Source organism: Triticum urartu, chromosome 1A (genome assembly GCF_056163025.1).
Source record: "Triticum urartu cultivar PI428250 chromosome 1A, HENAU_Tu73, whole genome shotgun sequence".
Classification (NCBI taxonomy): domain Eukaryota; kingdom Viridiplantae; phylum Streptophyta; class Magnoliopsida; order Poales; family Poaceae; genus Triticum; species Triticum urartu.
In genome coordinates this window covers 573,594,094-573,615,295 of record NC_141873.1, presented here as the reverse complement: position 1 = coordinate 573,615,295, position 21,202 = coordinate 573,594,094, and the positions used below count along the sequence as shown (strand labels likewise).

Below are 21,202 nucleotides of genomic sequence, written 5' to 3'. Positions count from 1 at the left end.
TTTTCTTGTGCCTTAGAAAACAAGTGTGTACTATTTTTGCATAATACATTACAGACGTTAGCTATGCCACTGATACTAGCGATGAAGTTTAACTACCTTTTGGATATAGGCTGATAATGAACCTTCTACCACGCGATCCAGACGACGGCATGCCATATGTCCAAGAAGAGCACAACGACTACAATCCATATAACGGTTTCTATGGTACCAACACTAACAAGCAGCCCCGCTTTCGTCTGATGGTCGCAAGTCGGTAAAGCCCTCATGCCATGACGATGTTTTATCTCGGATCTGTTGTGTTTCACTAGAACTCATCTATCTCGTGAATGAAGCAGCAATGGTAAGGCTGCATCCGTATATGTAACCATAGGTGCCCAAACTGTGTAACCATTCCTCCTCACGAAAACTATGTACATGTTTTTTCTTTGATGGCGCTTTGGATCTTGCTTTTTTGGCGAATGCCTTCACGGCTTGGTTTATTTCAATTCAAATATTGATACATCGCATACCATGAGACTAACATCATGTTTGATTGTGGCAATCAGATATGGAGAATGTGAGTTGACGGTGAGGAGATTAAAAGTTCAAAGATTGATTAGAGGGGATGTGAGAATATCAGTTCATAGGGAGGGGTCAGCTCCCACCAATTCCTTCCCGTGGGGACCCTGTTAATTCGTGGGTAGAGCTCCATCCCAAAGTAATTATCATCATATGTCAAAACACGAGAACGAGAGTAAAAATATATTTCCCATGCTTGATTCCTCCACGAAGTCCCTCATGCAAACTCTCATTCACCTACCCTAATGGTCACCTAACATTCTATAAGGATCAAAGCGTGTGATCTCCAACAACAAACCGCTCATCACAGTGTGTGTTTTTTTTAACTCAATCGCCTTGTGTTTAAATGTGCATTTTATATTTGTCTCACACATGTACTGCTTGATAGGCACGCGTCAAAGGCCCAAAGTGTGTAGTAGGCATCATATACAATTTCGGCCTGTCTGAAAAATACTACAATTCTAGCCAGCATAAGTTTTTTTAAAGGTGATTTCAATTTGGCGCTTCACGCGTCAGTTAAAGTGTTCACCGTACATGGCGCATACCATTCGATCGAAATGGGCCGGCCCATGTAAGGCACGTAGCTGGAGGGTTGTCCTAGGTTTTGGGAAACTTGTGTAAGTATCACAGTTCTGTTTTCGGAAGCTTGCTTTTTTTAACAAGGTTTCGTTCAAATATTTATTTGGTTTCCTTTTCATGTATTTTTGTTTGTTTCCTCTTATTTTTCAAATGCAAACTATTTTCAAATTTGTGTACATTTCTCAAATTTTATGAAAACAAATTCAAATTCATGATTTTTTTTTCAAGTTTCATGAATGTTTTTAAAATCACAAACTATTTCCAACTTCGCTAACATTTTCTAAAATTCAAGCTCCGAAAAGTAGACATGTATTGAAAAGAAAGAAAAAAAAAACCAAGAGAACCAATGAAGAAACACAGAAAACCAAAAGAAAAACTGGTAAAAACCAACAGAGTAAACACACAGAAGAAAAAGCACAAAAGCTTCAAAACTAGTCCGAAGCGATCATCGAAGCTTTCTAAAACTGCTCTCGCAGGAATACATCGCAGTAGGCGAGATATAGCTGCCACGATGCATGCATGCATTTTTTTTTTGAGGTGACGATGCATGGTTGTTTACATGTTGGCGGGCCGCAACCAACCGACGATCTGGCAGAAGTACTTACTGGCCCTATGGCCCGGCCCGTATAAAACGCCTGGATCGCTCGGTCTGTTACGGCCCGTGACTCATCCGTATAAATACACCAACGAACACGGCCATGGATCTCCTCTCCTCTCCTCTTCTCACCTCGGGTGGTCTGCCTGCGGCCGCCGCGCTTCTTTCTCTGCATCCGGCGTACGTTCCCTAAAAACAATAATACTACACGTACACGATCATTCATACAAAGCTTTACAGAAAGACGATGTGGCCTCATCTAATTGCCTCCCCCCCCCCCCCCCCCCCCCCCAGATTTTCACTAGTGGGGCCGCCCTCCTAATTAAATCTCTGCCAATCACAACCCCTCAGCCCTGTAAACCCCCTGTAAACAGGGGCGGAGCCAAAAAAATTGGCCATTAGGTTCGCTCATTCTCTTTATGAGAATTTGACTCTCTTTTTTCCAACCATTAATTGCAAATGCATCACTCCTAGTTTGTTCTTCATTGTAATCTCTAAAAATGTATCAGCACAAACAAAAGGCCTTATGCAACTTGGCACTATGCTCAAGCCAACGACCATATTCATCAAACTAATCTGGATTAATTCTACGTTGAGTCTCTCCAACCTTCCTCTACGAGTAATCAAAATTAGACGATGGCCTATAAGGTTTCCTTGTTAAATATCTACGCCTAATCTCATCTTGCATCTTTGGATTTCTTCTATACTCTGAAATTATCTTTCGATCAGCTGGTTCATAAGGCAACTCATCTAAATTAATTTCGTTGTCTATAGTGGGCTTCGGAAGACTAGCTGTAGTAACATTTGATGCACTTTGCCCGTCTACTGGGTGACCTTGATGTGCATGTATCATTCTGGATTTGTGTCCGAGTTCTCTTTGAGTAATACCGCTTCATAGCCTTGATCAATCAAAGTCCATGAAGAAAAACAAATAAAAAACTAGGGCAAAAAAATCACTATTACCTAATTAGTAGGCTAGATAGAACATACATAAGAGAGAGAAGATGAGGAGATGTGGCAATGTATTCTAATTACCTGAAATTTTGGGTTAAGGTGGTGTTTGGTTCTCTAGTCCTAGGACTTTTTCTAGTCCCAACTAAAAAGTCCCTAGTCCCTTCTTAAAGGTTATTAAATGACCATGTTGCCCCTAGTATATAGAAAAATAACAATCAAACAACACCATGGGGTGGCGGGCCAATAGATGCATGGAGGGGCATTGTTGGAAAAGTCCCAAAAAGACTCTCCTTGAGAGTCTTCTTCATTTAGTCTCAAATGCCTAGTTTAGTCCCTAAAAAGTCTCTCCCGTTTGGTAAAAAGGTCTTTAAAAGAAACTTTTTCTAGTCTCTACACAAAAAAGTCCCTGAAAACAAACACCCCTAAGACTGTTGCCGCTGTGGATCTGTAGCAGCCTGCCTGCTGCTGGTGTGCGGCGGCCGAGACGCTGCCGAGGAACACGAATAAACTAGAGGAGAGATGCGAATTGGAAAACGAACAGATGACGACCCGAGTCCCGAGGAGGCGTGTGGCTGCGTGCGTGCGTGCGTATACGTATACAAAATGTGAGTACAGAGTACGTGACTAATCACGGTTTAAGCCTGGCCAGCTGGGCGCCTAGACATTGACGACCCGTGAGCTTTTGGGCCCTTTGGCTGGTCGTAATGGTAGTATCATAGGTAGTATCATGCATACCAACTAGACAATTTTGATGAGGTGTCATATCATTAAATGAAGAAAGAGAGGGTGTAGTATCATATCATGATACCGTATCATATTAAATGCTAAGCTACCTTGTGTCATGCATGGCAATAAATAAAGTACTACATAATACTAATATATGATACTATGCATTAGGGAGGTAGTATCATATACTAGTATCGATACTAGTATATGATACTCCCCATTACAACCAGCCTTTGCTTACGCTGTTCACATGACCACCTCACGTTATTGGGGTCAAGCATGATTTTTTACTGGGTTCAGGTGAACCAAACATGCACTACACGCAGGTACGTAGAAAAAGTTGTTGGGTTCACTTGAGCCCAACGCTTGTGTGCTGGCTCCGCTGCTGCCTGTAAAATGTCCATACGTCTAGCATTGCTCCCCTAAAAAAGCCATCCAGGGTATATACTCCCTTCATTTTTGTATAAGGCCATAAACTCGGATTACAGGTACCAATGTAAAATTTAATGCCTGCTTTACAAGTCAATTTTTTTCTTGTTTGCTGGGATCATTAATACTCCGCATGCATGCAGAGAAACTAAGTGGAGGAAGTAGCTGACTGTCATTATGACTGTATGCATGCAAGTATTAATCAGGTTGTTAGTACGAGAAAATATCATTAACTTTGCCTTGATTACTGTTGGTGGCTTTGTATAGATGCAAAATATATATTCCATAGTGCCCTTGTATATATAAATGAAGGGAGTACCTATCTTTTATCTTCAAGTATATTTTAATCCTTCCCATGATCGTGATCAAACAAGTACTTCCAATTTCTAAATGGAATTTGGGGCCGGCCGGCCGGCCGGCTCCTTTGATCGAAAGGATGCAATCTGGAAACACAATTTGCGATGCCCTAGCTAGCACCGTAGATTTGTCATTGTACCCACCAATTAACGCCGTGTTTGTCCTTGAGCACAATATAGGTGTCGTCTAATTCCGTTCCTGCATTGTCCAAATTAAGTGCTGCTAGTATGGTGGCATGCATGTGTCTTAATTTGATATTCTACCGACTATTGTACTCCTATAGATGAAGGAGAACCTGCACTGTCCAAATCGAACAAAATGACTTGTCATGATAAAATGGCTTGTAATCTAGTGGCACCATTCAGTTTACATCTTTTTTATCTGCTGCCTATGCATCGCATTGCAGGTAAATATACATAAACTCGTAATGCGAGAGCCCGGCGATGGAGCTTCGTCGGCACCGGCTAGAGCCTTCGAGCTTCCCACAGGTTGGCATTTGATTTGGACCACTATTTTCGCAACATGTTCGACATGATACTCTCTAGATTAGTATGCTCTAACTCTTGTATACACTCCCTTGGCTCCCTCTCGGATCTTGTTCAAGCTCCTCCCCCAGAAGAGTGGAGGCCGGTTGTCAAGGTTGCAGAATAGATACCCAAGGTACATGCACAATCATCATAAAAAGGAATGCTATGGTTTAACACGATAACAAACCGTAAAAGATGTGTATGCTTGTATAGAATTTTACGCACATTTTCAACTATGCACCTAAGTCGTCCGCTCTATCGTGCGAACAAGCTATATATATGATTTATTTACACATTCCTTTGGGAAGAACATTAGAAAATATTTAACATCTTCACTTCTACAACTTAAGACCAAAATTGTACTTGATCTACGCAGGTTCCAGGCGAGCCCAAGAGAACATTATGGCGACTAAATAGTTCAAATATCCGCAAATACCAGGGTATTAAGCCACCCAAGATTGGTCTGCTCAACTCCGGTGTAGACTCCTCTCTAGCCCCCTCTCGGATCTTGTTCAAGCTCCTCCGCCAGGGGAGTGGACGCCGGTTGTCAAGGTTGCGGAATACATGCCCAAGGTACATATATCACCATCATAAAAAGGAATGCCATGGTTTAACATCAGAAAAAACAAAAAATGATGTGTTTGCTTGTCTAGAATTTTAGATACATTTACAGCTACGGACCTAATTTATATGCTCTATCATGCGAACGTTGGTAACAACATTAGAAAACATTTAAGATCTCCAATTTTTAACATAATGCCAAAGTTCTACTCAATCTATGCAGGTTCCAGGCGAGGCAAAACGAACATTATGGAGAGCAAATAGTTCAAATGTGTACAAATATCATGGGTTTTCGTGGCCAAGAGTTGTTGGTCTCAAGGTACATAAGGCTAAAAGGATCATCAGGAAAGGCAAACCGGAACTCCACTTCGAAGTCCTTCCAGAAAATGCGATGCGATCCTGCGTTAGTAGGAATTTTCATGTCACGCTAATAGTGGACAAACACAATCGTGTCGTAGAAACTCCCCATGTTTGTCAACTAATTAGAGGGGGTTTAATTGGCATGTTGGATATACTACTATCCAGCGACTTGTGCTTGATATACATGTGTTTAGTGAAGAAAATACAGTCCTTTTTCTTCCATGTAGGTAGGACAAAATAATTAAGATGCTTGAGCCAGGAATGCTTAACATCTACTACCTCTGTACTGTTAGGGAACGTAGTAATTTCAAAAAATTTCTACGCACACGCAAGATCATGGTGATGCATAGCAATGAGAGGGGAGAGTGTTGTCTACGTACCAACGCAGACCGACTGCGGAAGCGATCACACAACGTAGAGGAAGTAGCCGTACGTCTTCTTCCCGATCCGACCGATCCAAGCACCGTTACTCCGGCACCTCCGAGTTCTTAGCACACGTTCAGCTCGATGACGATCCTCGGGCTTCGATCCAGCAAAGCGTCGAGGAAGAGTTCCGTCAGCACGACGGCGTGGTGACGATCTTGATGTTCTACCGACGCAGGGCTTCACCTAAGCTCTACAACGATATGACCGAGGTGGAATTTGGTGGCAGGGGGCACCGCACACGGCTAAGGAACGATCAACAATGATCAACTTGTGTGTCTATGGGGTGCCCCCTGCCCCTGTATATAAAGGATGGAGGAGGAGGAGGCCGGCCAAGGCAAAGGTGCGGCCAGGATAGGGAGTCCTACTAGGACTCCAAGTCCTAGTAGGAGTCCACCAAAAGGGGAGGAAGGGAGAAGGAATAGGAGGAGAAGGAGAAGTGGCCGGCCCCCTTTTCCCTAGTCCAATTCGGACCAAAGGGGAGGGGGGGCGCAGCAGCCTTTTCCTCTTCCCACTAAAGCGCATCAAGGCCCATTACTTCTCCCGTAACTACCCGGTACTCCGAAAAATACCCGAATCACTCGGAACCTTTCCGATGTACGAATATAGTCGTCCAATATATCGATCTTTACGTCTCGACCATTTCGAGACTCCTCGTCATGTCCCCGATCTCATCCGGGACTCCGAACTCCTTCGGTACATCAAAACTCATAAACTCATAATATAACTGTCATCGAAACCTTAAGCGTGCGGACCCTACGGTTCGAGAACAATGTAAACATGACCGAGACACGTCTCCGGTCAATAACCAATAGCGGGACCTGGATGCCCATATTGGCTCCTACATATTCTACGAAGATCTTTATCGGTCAGACCGCATAACAACATACGTTGTTCCCTTTGTCATCGGTATGTTACTTGCCCGAGATTCGATCGTCGGTATCCAATAACTAGTTCAATCTCGTTACTGGCAAGTCTCTTTACTCGTTCCATAATACATCATCTCACAACTAACATATTAGTTGCAGTGCTTGCAAGGCTTATGTGATGTGCATTACCGAGAGGGCCCAGAGATACCTCTCCGACAATCGGAGTGACAAATCCTAATCTCGAAATACGCCAACCCAACATCTACCTTTGAAGACACCTGTAATGCTCCTTTATAATCACCCAGTTACATTGTGACGTTTGGTAGCACCCAAAGTGTTCCTCCGGCAAACGGGAGTTGCATAATCTCATAGTCATAGGAACATGTATAAGTCATGAAGAAAGCAATAGCAACATACTAAACGATTGTGTGCTAAGCTAATGGAATGGGTCATGTCAATCAGATCATTCAACTAATGATGTGACCTCGTTAATCAAATAACAACTCTTTTGTCCATGGTTAGGAAACATAACCATCTTTGATTAACGAGCTAGTCAAGTAGAGGCATACTAGTGACACTCTGTTTGTCTATGTATTCACACATGTATTATGTTTCCGGTTAATACAATTCTAGCATGAATAATAAACATTTATCATGATATAAGGAAATAAATAATAACTTTATTATTGCCTCTAGGGCATATTTCCTTCAGTCTCCCACTTGCACTAGAGTCAATAATCTAGTTCACATCGCCATGTGATTTAGCAGCAATAGTTCACATCACCATGTGATTAACACCCATAGTTCACATCGTCATGTGACCAACACTCAAAGGGTTTACTAGAGTCAGTAATCTAGTTCACATATCTATGTGATTAACACCCAAAGAGTACTAAGGTGTGATCATGTTTTGCTTGTGAGATAATTTTAGTCAACGGGTCTGTCACATTCAGATCCGTAAGTATTTTGCAAAATTCTATGTCTATAATGCTCTGCACGGAGCTACTCTAGCTAATTGCTCCCACTTTCAATATGTATCCAGATTGAGACTTTAGATTCATCTGGATCAGTGTCAAAAAACTTGCATCGACGTAACCCTTTACGACGAACCTTTTTGTCACGTCCATAATCGAGAAACATATCCTTATTTCACTAAGGATAATTCTGACCGCTGTCCAGTGATCTACTCCTAGATCACTATTGTACTCCCTTGCCAAATCAGTGCAGAGTATACAATAGATCTGGTACACAGCATGGCATACTTTATAGAACCTATGAATGAGGCATAGGGAATGACTTTCATTCTCTTTCTATCTTCTGCCGTGGTCGGGCTTTGAGTCTTACTCAACTTCACACCTTGTAACACAGGCAAGAAACTTTTTCTTTGACTGTTCCATTTTGAACTACTTCAAAATCTTGTCAAGGTATGTACTTATTGAAAAACTTATCAAGCGTCTTGATCTATCTTTATAGATCTTGAAGCTCAATATGTAAGCAGCTTTACCGAAGTCTTTCTTTGAAAAACTCCTTTCAAACACTCCTTTTATGCTTTGCAGAATAATTCTACATTATTTCCGATCAACAATATGTCATTCACATATACTTATCAGAAATGCTGTAGTGCTCCCACTCACTTTCTCGTAAATACAGGCTTCACCGCAAGTCTGTATAAAACTATATGCTTTGATCAACTCATCAAAGCGTATATTCCAACTCCGAGATGTTTGCACCAGTCCACAGATAGATCGCTGGATCTTGCATATTTAGTTAACACCTTTAGGATCGACAAAACCTTCTAGTTGCATCGTATACAACTCTTCTTTAGCAAATTCATTAAAGAATGCAGTTTTGTTTATCCATTTGCCAGATTTCATAAAATGCGGCAATTGCTAACATGATTCGGACAGACTTAAGCATAGATACGAGTGAGAAAATCTCATCGTAGTCAACACCTTGAACTTGTCGAAAACCTTTTTGCGACAATTCTAGCTTTGTAGATAGTAACACTACTATCAGCGTCCGTCTTCCTCTTGAAGATCCATTTATTTTCTATGGCTTGCCGATCATCGGGCAAGTCAACCAAAGTCCATACTTTGTTCTCATACATGGATCATATCTCAGATTTCATGGCTTCAAGCCACTTTGCGAAATCTGGGCTCACCATCGCTTCTTCATAGTTCGTAGGTTCATCATGATCTAGTAGCATGACTTCCAGAACAGGATTACCGTACTACTCTGGCGCGGATCTTACTCTGGTTGATCTACGAGGTTCAGTAGTGTCTTGTTCTGAAGTTCCATGATCATCATCATTAGCTTCCTCACTAACTGGTGTAGGTGTCACAGAAACATTTTTCTGTGATGTACTACTTTTCAATAAGGGAGCAGGTACAGTTACCTCGTCAAGTTCTACTTTCCTCCCACTCACTTCTTTCAAGAGAAACTCCTTCTCCAGAAAGTTTCCGAATTTAGCAACAAAAGCCTTGTCTTCGGATCTGTGATAGAAGGTGTATCCAATAGTTTCCTTTGGATATCCTATGAAGACGCACTTCTCCGATTTGAGTTTTGAGCTTATCAGGATGAAACTTTTTCATATAAGCATCGCAACCCCAAACTTTAAGAAACGACAACTTTGGTTTCTTGCCAAACCATAGTTCATAAGGCGTCGTCTTAACGGATTTTGATGGTGCCCTATTTAACGTGAATGCGGCCGTCTCTAGAGCGTATCCCCAAAACGATAGCGGTAAATCAGTAAGAGACATCATAGATCGCACCATATCTAGTAAAGTACGATTACGACGTTCGGACACACCATTACGTTGTGGTGTTCCGGGTGGCGTGAGTTGCGAAACTATTCCACAATTTTTCAAATGTACACCAAACTCGTAACTCAAATATTTTTCTCCGCGATCAGATCGTAGAAACTTTATTTTCTTGTTACAATGATTTTCAACTTCACTCTGAAATTCTTTGAACTTTTCAAATGTTTCAGACTTGTGTTTCATTAAGTAGATATACCCATATCTGCTTAAGTCATCTGTGAAGGTGAGAAAATAACGATATCCGCCGCGAGCCTCAATTTTCATCGGACCACATACATCGGTGTGTATGATTTCCAATAAATCTGTTGCTCTCTCCATAGTACCGGAGAACGGTGTTTTAGTCATCTTGCCCATGAGGCACGGTTCGCAAGTACCAAGTGATTCATAATCAAGTGGTTCCAAAAGTCCATCAGTATGGAGTTTCTTCATGCGCTTTACACCGATATGACCTAAACGACAGTGCCACAAATAAGTCGCACTTTCATTATCAACTCTGCATCTTTTGGTTTCAATATTATGAATATGTGTATTATTAAGATCGAGATCCAATGAACTATTTTCATTGGGTGTGTAACCATATAAGGTTTTATTCATGTAAACAGAACAACAATTTATTTTTTTACTTAAATAAATAACCGTATTACAATAAACATGATCAAATCATATTCATGCTCAACACAAACACCAAATAACACTTATTTAGGTTCAACACTAATCCCGAAAGTATAGGGGAGTGTGTGATGATGATCATATCAATCTTGGAACTACTTCCAACACACATCGTCACTTCACCCTTAACTAGTCTCTGTTTATTCTGCAACTCCCGTTTCGAGTTACTACTCTTAGCAACTGAACTAGCATCAAATACTAAGGGGTTGCTATAAACACTAGTAAAGTACACATCAATAACATGTATATCAAATATACTTATGTTCACTTTGCCATCCTTCTTATCCGCCAATCACTTGGGGTAGTTCCGCTTCCAGTGATCAGTCCCTTTACAGTATAAGCACTTAGTCTCAGGCTTAGGATCAGACTTAGGCTTCTTCACTTGAGCAGCAACTTGCTTGCCGTTCTTCTTGAAGTTTCCCTTCTTCCCTTTGCCCTTTTCTTGAAACTAGTGGTCTTGTCAACCATCAACACTTGATGTTTTTCTTGATTTCTACCTTCGTTGATTTCAGCATCACGAAGAGCTTGGGAATTACTTTTGTCATCCCTTGCATATTATAGTTCATCACGAAGTTCTACTAACTTGGTGATGGTGACTAGAGAATTCTGTCAATCACTATCTTATCTGAAAGATTAACTCCCACTTGATTCAAGCAATTGTAGTACCCAGACAATCTGAGCACATGCTCACTTGTTGAGCGATTCTCCTCCATCTTTTAGCTATAGAACTTGTTGGAGACTTCATATCTCTCAACTCGGGTATTTGCTTGAAATATTAACTTCAACTCCTGGAACATCTCATATGGTCCATGACGTTCAAAACGTCTTTGAAGTCCCGATTCTAAGCCATTAAGCATGGTGCACTAAACTATCAAGTAGTCATCATATTGAGCTAGCCAAACGTTCATAACGTCTGCATCTGCTCCTGCAATAGGTCTGTCACCTAGCGGTGCATCAAGGACATAATTCTTCTGTGCAGCAATGAGGATAAACCTCAGATCACGGATCCAATCCGCATCATTGCTACTAACATCTTTCAACACAATTTTCTCTAGGAACATATCAAAATAAACACAAGGAAGTAACAACGCGAGCTATTGATCTACAACATAGATATGCTAATACTACCAGGACTAAGTTCATGATAAATTAAAGTTCAATTAATCATATTACTTAAGAACTCCCACTTAGATAGACATCCCTCTAATCCTCTAAGTGATCACGTGATCCAAATCAACTAAACCATAACCGATCATCACGTGAGATGGAGTAGTTTTCAATGGTGAACATCGTTATGTTGATCATATCTACTATATGATTCACGCTCGACCTTTCGGTCTCCGTGTTCCGAGGCCATATTTGTATATGCTTGGCTCATCAAGTATAACCTGAGTATTCAGCGTGTGCAACTGTTTTGCACCCGTTGTATTTGAACGTAGAACCTATCACACCCGATCATCACGTGGTGTCTTAGCACGAAGAACTTTCGCAACAGTGCATACTCAGGGAGAACACTTCTTGATAATTTAGTGAGAGATCATCTTATAATGCTACCGTCAATCAAAGCAAGATAAGATGTATAAAAGATAAACATCACATGCAAACAATATATGTGACATGATATGGCCATCATCATCTTGCTTCTTTGATCTCCATCTCCAAAGTACTGTCATGATCTATATCATCACCGACATGACACCATGATCTCCATCATCTTGATCTATATCAATGTGTCGTCACGTGGTCGTCTCGCCAACAATTGCTCTTGCAACTATTGCTATCGCATAGCGATAAAGTAAAGCAATTATTGGACGCTTGCATCTTATGCAATAGAGAGACAACCATAAGGCTTTTGTCAGTTGCCGATAACTTCAACAAAACATGATCATCTCATACAACAACTTATATCTCATCACGTTTTGACCATATCACATCACAACATGCCCTGCAAAAACAAGTTAGACGTCCTCTACTTTGTTGTTGCAAGTTTTACGTGGCTGCTACGGGCTTAAGCAAGAACCATTCTCACCTACGCATCAAAACCACAACGATAGTTTGTCAAATAGACTCCGTTTTAACCTTCGCAAGGACCGGACGTAGCCACACTCGGTTCAACTAAAGTTGGAGAAACAGTCACCCGCAAGTCACCTATGTGCAAAGCACGTCGGGGAAACCGGTCTCGCGTAAGCGTACGCGTAATGTCGGTCCGGGCCGCTTCATCCAACAATACCGCCGAACCAAAGTATGACATGCTGGTAGGCAGTATGACTTATATCGCCCACAACTCACTTGTGTTCTACTCGTGCATATAACATCAAACCATAAAACCTAGGCTCGGATGCCACTGTTGGGGAACGTAGTAATTTCAAAATTTTCCAACGCACACGCAAGATCATGGTGATGCATAGCAACGAGAGGGGAGAGTGTTGTCTACGTACCAACGCAGACCGACTGCGGAAGCGATCACACAACGTAGAGGAAGTAGTCGTACGTCTTCTTCCCGATCCGATCGATCCAAGCACCGTTACTCCGGCACCTCCGAGTTCTTAGCACACGTTCAGCTCGATGACGATCCTCGGGCTTCGATCCAGCAAAGCGTCGAGGAAGAGTTCCGTCAGCACGACGGCGTGGTGACGATCTTGATGTTCTACCGACGCAGGGCTTCGCCTAAGCTCTACAACGATATAACCGAGGTGGAATTTGGTGGCAGGGGGCACCGCACACGGCTAAGGAACGATCAACAATTATCAACTTGTGTGTCTATGGGGTGCCCCCTGCCCCTGTATATAAAGGATGGAGGAGGAGGAGGCCGGCCAAGGCAAAGGTGCGGCCAGGATAGGGAGTCCTACTAGGACTCCAAGTCCTAGTAGGAGTCCACCAAAAGGGGAGGAAGGGAGAAGGAATAGGAGGAGAAGGAGAGGTGGCCGGCCCCCTTTTCCCTAGTCCAATTCGGACCAAAGGGGAGGGGGGGGCGCAGCAGCCTTTTCCTCTTCTCACTAAAGCCCATCAAGGCCCATTACTTCTCCCGTAACTACCCGGTACTCCGAAAAATACCCGAATCACTCGGAACCTTTCCGATGTCCGAATATAGTCGTCCAATATATCGATCTTTACGTCTCGACCATTTCGAGACTCCTCGTCATGTCCCCGATCTCATCCGGGACTCCGAACTCCTTCGGTACATCAAAACTCATAAACTCATAATATAACTGTCATCGAAACCTTAAGCGTGCGGACCCTACGGTTCGAGAACAATGTAAACATGACCGAGACACGTCTCCGGTCAATAACCAATAGCGGGACCTGGATGCCCATATTGGCTCCTACATATTCTACGAAGATCTTTATCGGTCAGACCGCATAACAACATACGTTGTTCCCTTTGTCATCGGTATGTTACTTGCCCGAGATTCGATCGTCGGTATCCAATACCTAGTTCAATCTCGTTACTGGCAAGTCTCTTTACTCGTTCCGTAATACATCATCTCACAACTAACATATTAGTTGCAGTGCTTGCAAGGCTTATGTGATGTGCATTACTGAGAGGGCCCAGAGATACCTCTCCGACAATCGGAGTGACAAATCCTAATCTCGAAATACGCCAACCCAACATCTACCTTTGGAGACACCTGTAATGCTCCTTTATAATCACCCAGTTACGTTGTGACGTTTGGTAGCACCCAAAGTGTTCCTCCGGCAAACGGGAGTTGCATAATCTCATAGTCATAGGAACATGTATAAGTCATGAAGAAAGCAATAGCAACATACTAAACAATCGTGTGCTAAGCTAATGGAATGGGTCATGTCAATCAGATCATTCAACTAATGATGTGACCTCGTTAATCAAATAACAACTCTTTTGTCCATGGTTAGGAAACATAACCATCTTTGATTAACGAGCTAGTCAAGTAGAGGCATACTAGTGACACTCTGTTTGTCTATGTATTCACACATGTATTATGTTTCCGGTTAATACAATTCTAGCATGAATAATAAACATTTATCATGATATAAGGAAATAAATAATAACTTTATTATTGCCTTTAGGGCATATTTCCTTCATGTACACCAATATAAGAGATTTTTGCAGTTTAAATTTTTATTATAAAAGTTTGATTTATGATGTAGCAGTTGGACAATCTCTTTGTACCACCACTTGCTAAGAGCAGTTTGTATCTGGGTGCTTAGAGATTTCTTGCACCATACTAAAGATGTTAACTATTTAGTGTCTAAACTCTGTCTTCCAAAATAGATGAAGGGGCTGAATAATTTAATTTGATTATTTTTTTGGCAAATATGTAATATGTAGTGAGTAATAATTACATAAACTACAATATGGAACCATCTTTCATTGCGAATATAATGTTAGTGCATTTTTTATCTAACAAGTCAAAATAATGCATGGTTAACTATTGTCTAAGCACTGAGGTTTTGATTTCAAAGAGATCAAGCATTTTGGTTCAAATTTTCTTTTGAGACAATCTTGCGAAGCCTTTATTTAAAATGTCACAATGTTTACAGAGACGAAAGTAACATTTTGGTTCAAATGAGTGACTATAACCTAAATCTGGGCATTTTCTAGGTCGGGCTAGGTTTGGGCTGGGCTTTGTAAAGCCCGACCTTAAAATCTCAAGCCCAAGTCTGGCCCGAAGCACATGAGCAATGCCCCTTTTTACTAAACTAATGTTTCTTTGGGATATTTAAAATATATATTATACCTATATTTCTAATAAAATAATGATATATGCAATGTTCGGGCTTTTTTGGGCTTTCAAACTAGGCTTTGGGCATAAAAGCTGAGCCCGAGCCCGAGCCCGGCTCGGATGTCGGGCTTTCGAGCTGGCTGTCCGGGCCAGGCTGTCCATGCGTGGTTCTAGTAGAACCTATGAAGTTACCTATTTAGCTAGGAATTTTTTATACTTGGGAATTTTTTTTAAATCGGCATACCGATTTGCCGTTCCACCCGTCACCGCACGCAGACGCGCGTTTCTCCTACAGGTCCCACCACCGCTCCACGGCCTCTATATTATCTCCACCTAAAACGATCTGGGCCACTCGGTGCACAGACCGCATCGTCTCTTCCCACCTCCCAGTGATTCTCTCACACACATCTCCATTTCCTACCTCCAGCACACCCAACCCCTTCCCCTTGGCTTCTTCCTCCATGGCAACAAGTAGAAATCCGCCACGGTTCGCACGGGGCGAGCTCATTCGTGCGGCAATTTCTCCTTTCCCCGCAACATTACGTCATGGTATCCAGATAGAGGGGGGGGTCAAGCACAATGACCAGAGCAGGGTGCCATGGCCGCGCGAACGATAAATCACGGGGTTGGGACCAGCGATGACCGATGCTACGACCCACAAGCCCCGATGTCCCATGCTATGACGGTTCATGAGGGGGCGAGCCCAGAGCTGCAACCGACAACAGACGAAGCTGCAACCAGCGACCCCGATGATGTGACCAACAAGATCAGGCGTTGTGCGGTGTTGCGATCGACGCACAAATGAGCTGCGATCGGCAAACAAAGATATTGGGACCAGCAACTGCGGAGGCCACCCGCTGGTTGAAGGGCTCCAACCATGGTAGTTGCCCAAAAGCAAAGTTGTGGCCGTCAGCGCCGTGCAGGTGGACCGACATGATGTCGTACCCGCTCGCCGCCTGCTTGGTAGGTAGGAATGAGTCGATCCATATTTTCGTGTGGGTGTTTTGGTCGGTTATATTGGCCACCCACGTTCCCCAATCCTGCTGCTGCACACAAATGTATTGCCTCTGTGGTGGGGGCGACGGTGGCGGGAGTTCGGGGAAGCCGGGCAGGCGAGCGCGGGAGGAACAAGTTTCGACACGGCCATGGGCCCGAGACCGCTTGTGGCGGCACAGATCTGTGCTGTAGATGGACGGCGGTGGGATCTGGCCATTATTGACAACCGGCCGACGTGGGAGTGGGTGCGGGTGAGGTGGAGGGCTCGTCGGTGGAGATTGAGCGGCGGGGATGCGGGGACGAGAGGCAGAGAGGTGAGTTGAATTTTACTCCGCGGCCGCGAGGTCGAGTAAACATAAGGTCACGCTTCGCTTGGAGTATGGAGTAAAATTTTTACTCTGATAATGTTTTTTGGACTTCGGCTAGGTGCCGTAAAAGTAAGAAAACTGTGAGCATCTAACCCGCTGTTTGAGACTAGCGTTACTAGAGCAAGTTCTGAATTTTGCACAAAAATTTCACGAGTAACTGAATTTCGCCGCTAATTTTCGTGAGCATATATATGTAAAATAGAAGAGATATTATATCGTTGATGACTGTTCAAAACTGTCAGACTCGTGGTCTTCACCAGCTTAATCATATCACGGCGTGCCCGACGCCGCCGCCGGTCTCGAGTACACGGTGGCCGGTGTTGCCGCCACCAAACACTCCCGTCTGGAACACCCAACCCTCAATCATCTCCTGCGCCGCGCGGCCGTTACCCGCCGGCACGAAGTGCCCGGCACCGTACACCACCACGTGTGCCAGCGCGCCGTGCCTCTGCACGTACCCGGCGAGCTCCCCCTCGTCGGTGGTCCGCCACACGGCGCGCTTGGCTTCTCGGAACTCCGCCATACCATCCCAATCCACCTCCTCCAGCCACGCCTCCGCCGACGCCACGCCGTCGCGCAGGTCCCGGACACCCTCGTACAGCAGCACCCGCATCCCCTCCCGCGGCAGCAGCGCCTCCACCTCCGGCTTGGCGCTCTTCATCCCGTCCTCCCGCAACGCCGCCACCACCTCGGCCGCGCAGGCCTCCCAGGCGACGTCGCCCCTGGCGCCCAGCGCCACCTTGACGCCGGCCCGGTTCACGAACTCGCCCAGCACGTCGGCGTCCAGCCACCCCTGGGTGACCACGTCGAAGAGCGTGGCGAGGCCGGTGGACTCCTGCAGCCGCCCCAGCAACCGCGCGCGCGCGTCCGTCGCCTCACCCCACCGCCCAGCCCTTGCTATCGCCGCCGTCTCGGCCTGCATAACCTCCAGCTCCTGCCGCTGCCGCCCGTTGATGAGCCCCATGAAGTAGGCCGTGTCGGCGTACGTGGCGACCTGCGCGACCGGGTGCACCAGCCCGTTGCCGATGGCGACGCCACGGAGTCCGATCCTCTTGTGCATCGGCAGCGCTGTGTTCGCGGCGAGGATGCGCGATGCCGCCGCGGGGACGTACTTGCCGGCGTAGCTCTCGCCGGCGAGGAAGAAGGGCCGCGCGCGGAAGTGGGCCGGACTGGCGTCGAAGAAGGACTGGAGCGCGGCGAGGACGTGCTCGGCGATGGCAGGCTGGCTGCGCGGGATGTCTGCGGTGGACGGCGCGGCGCTGAAGCCGGTGCCTAGCGGGCTGTCCAGGAAGAGCAGCCCGAAGCGGCGGTTCCAGGCGAAGGGGTTGCGCGAGAGGGATGCGCCGTTGCCGGAGCGACGGCTGAGAGAATAGGGACCGAGCTGGAGGAAGTTGCTGAGCAGGCCGGAGCAGCCTGGGCCACCCTCGAGCCAGAGGAGCAACGGCGTGTCGGCCGGCGCGGTGAGCGGGGCACTGGCCTCGTAGAAAGCGAAGAAGAGCGAGGCGTTGGTGGAGGTGTCGACGGGGAGGTAGCCGGAGCTGGTCGGGAGCGCCTCTCTTGGAAACGCCGCATCAGCCGAGGCCGAGACGACGGCGACGCCGAGAAGAACCAGCAGCAGCTGGAGCTGCACCGCACAAGGCGATGACTCCATGGCTCGGCGTGGTGTGGTGCGTCGCTTTCGTTTGGCGGGAGTGAGAGAGCTATATACGGGCAGGCATCGTAGTAATCGCGCGTGCTCCTCGAGTCCACGTGCACGACATGGTCATTGACACGAAATCCGGAAAGCGACAACTCAAAGTTGCAAGATCAGATTGGATTCGTTCAGCCATTTCCAGGATGAGAACATCTGGCGAATTAAAAACGGACAAAAGCGCGGCCAAACGTGTGGACAGGCCGGGTTTGCATCGTCATGGACACAACACGAACGTAAGACCAACTTCACCGCGCGACTTTAAACAAACGTCTGCTTTGTCCGGATTTGATCTATTTGCATAGGCCAATAAGGTCGTGCCCGAGCCTGATCTGGGATGTGGTGGCCGTGCGCTCAGCGCACGGTCCCATCCGTTGGCCTCATCCTGTCCGTCAGGGCCAAAAATGCTCATATTTTCATATCAAATCAAGTTTGCACGTCTAAATATTAATTATTTAAAAATAAAAATAATTTTACAACCCAATCGAAATTGTCTCTAATAAAATAGTTCTACAACCAAATCGAAATTGTCTTGAATGAACATAATGAACCAATACATCTATTGGTTGCCAATGTGATCCCACACGTGCTCAACCAAGTTATTTTGAAGATCCAAATGAGTGTGCCAATCATGCAGCTCACGATGGAATTGGACAAACTGTTCAAATTTGGCCGGTTCTTGGTGCAGGGGCTCAGCATTTTCACCTTGATAATCAAATCCTTGGTCGAAGATCCGGTCATCACGCTCGTCATCGACGATCATGTTGTGCATAATCACACAAGCAGTCATCACCTTCGAAAGCTTCCCTTCATCCCATAACAGTGCATGGTTTCGAACGATACCCCATCGGGATTGAAGCACACCAAAAGCACGTTCCACATCCTGTCTAGCACTCTCTTGCATTTGGGCAAATCTCTTTCTCTTCTCACTTTGGGTGGTTCGAGATTGTCTTCACAAAAGTTGACCACTGAGGATATATACCATCAGCTAGATAGTATCCCTTGTTGTACTGGTGGCCGTTGATCTCAAAGTTGACAGGTGGGGTGTGGCCTTCTGCAAGCCTTGTGAAGACTGGAGAGCGTTGCAGCACATTGATATCATTGTGAGAACCTGCCATGCCTAAGAAAGAATGACATATCCAAAGATCCTACGAAGCCACCACTTCTAATATGACAGTGCACGCTTTGACATGCCCATTGTACTGGCCCTGCCAAGCAAATGGATAGTTCTTCCACTCCTAGTGCATACAATCTATACTGCCAAGCATGCCTGGAAAGCCTCTAGCTACGTTGGTCGCCAACAATCTCTCTGTATCAGCGGCAGTTGGCTGCCTCAAGTACTCAGGGCCAAACACTCCACCACGGGCTGGCAGAACTTGTACATTGACATCAGACATGTGGTCTCACTCATACGCACATACTCATCCACCAGATCACCTGGAATTCCATATGCAAGCATGCGGATGGCCGCGGTGCATTTCTGGTAAGAGGAGAATCCAAGCTTGACAAGGGCATCAGTCTTGCACTCGAAGTATGGGTCATGAGCAACCACTCCCTCTCGGATACGATTGAACAGATGCCTTGCCATACAAAAACGGTGACGGAATTTATCCGGCTTGAAGAGCGGGGTGTTCGCAAAGTAATCGGCATAGAGCAGGGCATGGCCTCTCTCCCTGATGCGGTTCAGGTTTGGAGCACGACCAGGGAGTGACCCCCTGTACCGAGGAAGCTGCCACTCAATGTGGCCGTGAACGACCAGTGCAGCCACCACAAGATCGTCATCCTCCGACGACGAATCCTCCGATGAATAAATGAAGTAGTGGAAGAAAAATCCATCTCCACTGCCCATACCTTTATGGGCAAAGTGTCGAACACCTTGCGGTCATGGTGGCAAAGAGGCCGTGATGATCACCTCGATGCAGCAGGGGTGGTTGGTGGCCGGCTACTGGCCGCTCTGAAGCACTCGTCGGAAGCTGATGTGGCCGCCGTGGTACGTCGCCGGCGGTCGTATCCCCTCTGCCACCGGCTACGATGGCGACGGCCAAATCTCCTCCAAACGACGGCCAAAACTACGGCAAAAGCGCGGGCGTGGTGGCGGCCATGTCGAGACGTGGTTTGGTATGGACGGCCCGGGGGTGCGAAGCTCGGAGGCGGCCGGAGAATAGTGGCGATGCCGGCGGTGGGGTGGGGCGGGGAGAGGGGGTGGTGGCGTTGAAAGCGAAGGGACCGCTAGTGTCCCCGACAGGCGGGACATGAGGGGACAAGGGCGTGCGGCGAACCCGTCCGCGCGATGTCCGTTTCACCCCAAACTCGACACAAGTTTGGGCCGGGGATGGGTCGAAAATGGACGGAATCCGGACATTTGTCCGTTTGGGGCCGCACGGTGGGCCGTGCTATTTGTCCGTTCTACCCCAAACGGACGCACCCGGACATGATGGGGTCGCGCGGTGGAGTTGGCCTAAGCTCGTGTCCTTCCCGTCACACAGTGCCACATCGGCCATTTTCTCTCTCACCATCAACAGACGACACACCCTGACCACCACACCCTTATCGCCGTCGATCACTTCCAGTCGTTTGAACACTGCCAGGCCGATGCCCGCACCCACACACCTCTTCTTGTTGCACGCAGCACCTAATGGCCGCTATTGCCGGTGTTGGTGACCTGCCATGCCACCCCCTGGCCTCTACCACGGTCGGCATCACTCCTAGCCCCGCGGCCTCACTCCATGGTCGCCTTCACATCGATAGGCCTGCTGCCAGGCTAGGGGGAGGCGCAGGGCACTTCACCGGCCAGCTACTTCCACCACATGTGGGGTTCTACGATAGGGTGTGTCGACTACAAATTAAAATTTTTACGCGCAGAACATGCTACGGGAGATGGATCACGGATCATTACCACTAGACGCGCAGTGCCGTGCAGCGGAAGAAGAGTTGGGGTAGCGCGTCCGCGTGGATCGTCTCCTCCTCGTCCTATCTCCCTCGAACAGCCGGTCGTCAGTTCTCACGTACAGGTTCGTCG

At 46.1% G+C, this 21,202-nt stretch overlaps 1 protein-coding gene and 1 pseudogene across 1 annotated transcript; both read right to left on the bottom strand.

Annotated features, from left to right (window-relative positions):
* Positions 1-16,685: 16,685 nt before the first annotated feature.
* Positions 16,686-18,195, bottom strand: LOC125543339 (serine carboxypeptidase-like 50 pseudogene; annotated as a pseudogene).
* A 547-nt stretch (positions 18,196-18,742) lies between these two features.
* Positions 18,743-20,032, bottom strand: LOC147992911 (uncharacterized). The gene is made up of 3 exons (XM_087539177.1): positions 19,525-20,032; positions 19,166-19,294; positions 18,743-18,990 (listed from the first exon to the last, which is right to left on the bottom strand). The coding sequence occupies exons 1-3, from the start codon at positions 20,030-20,032 to the stop codon at positions 18,743-18,745; spliced, it is 885 nt and encodes a 294-aa protein (XP_087395303.1).
* Between the last annotated feature and the right edge of the window lie 1,170 nt (positions 20,033-21,202).

Coding starts and splice junctions, on each gene's coding strand:
- LOC147992911 (XM_087539177.1), bottom strand. CDS start 20,032: ATGGGCAGTGGAGATGGATTTTTCTTCCACTACTTCATTTATTCATCG. Junction 19,295..19,524: donor GGTGGAGTGTTTGGCCCTGA/GTACTTGAGGCA, acceptor TAGGCATGGCAG/GTTCTCACAATGATATCAAT. Junction 18,991..19,165: donor GGGATACTATCTAGCTGATG/GTATATATCCTC, acceptor TATGGGATGAAG/GGAAGCTTTCGAAGGTGATG.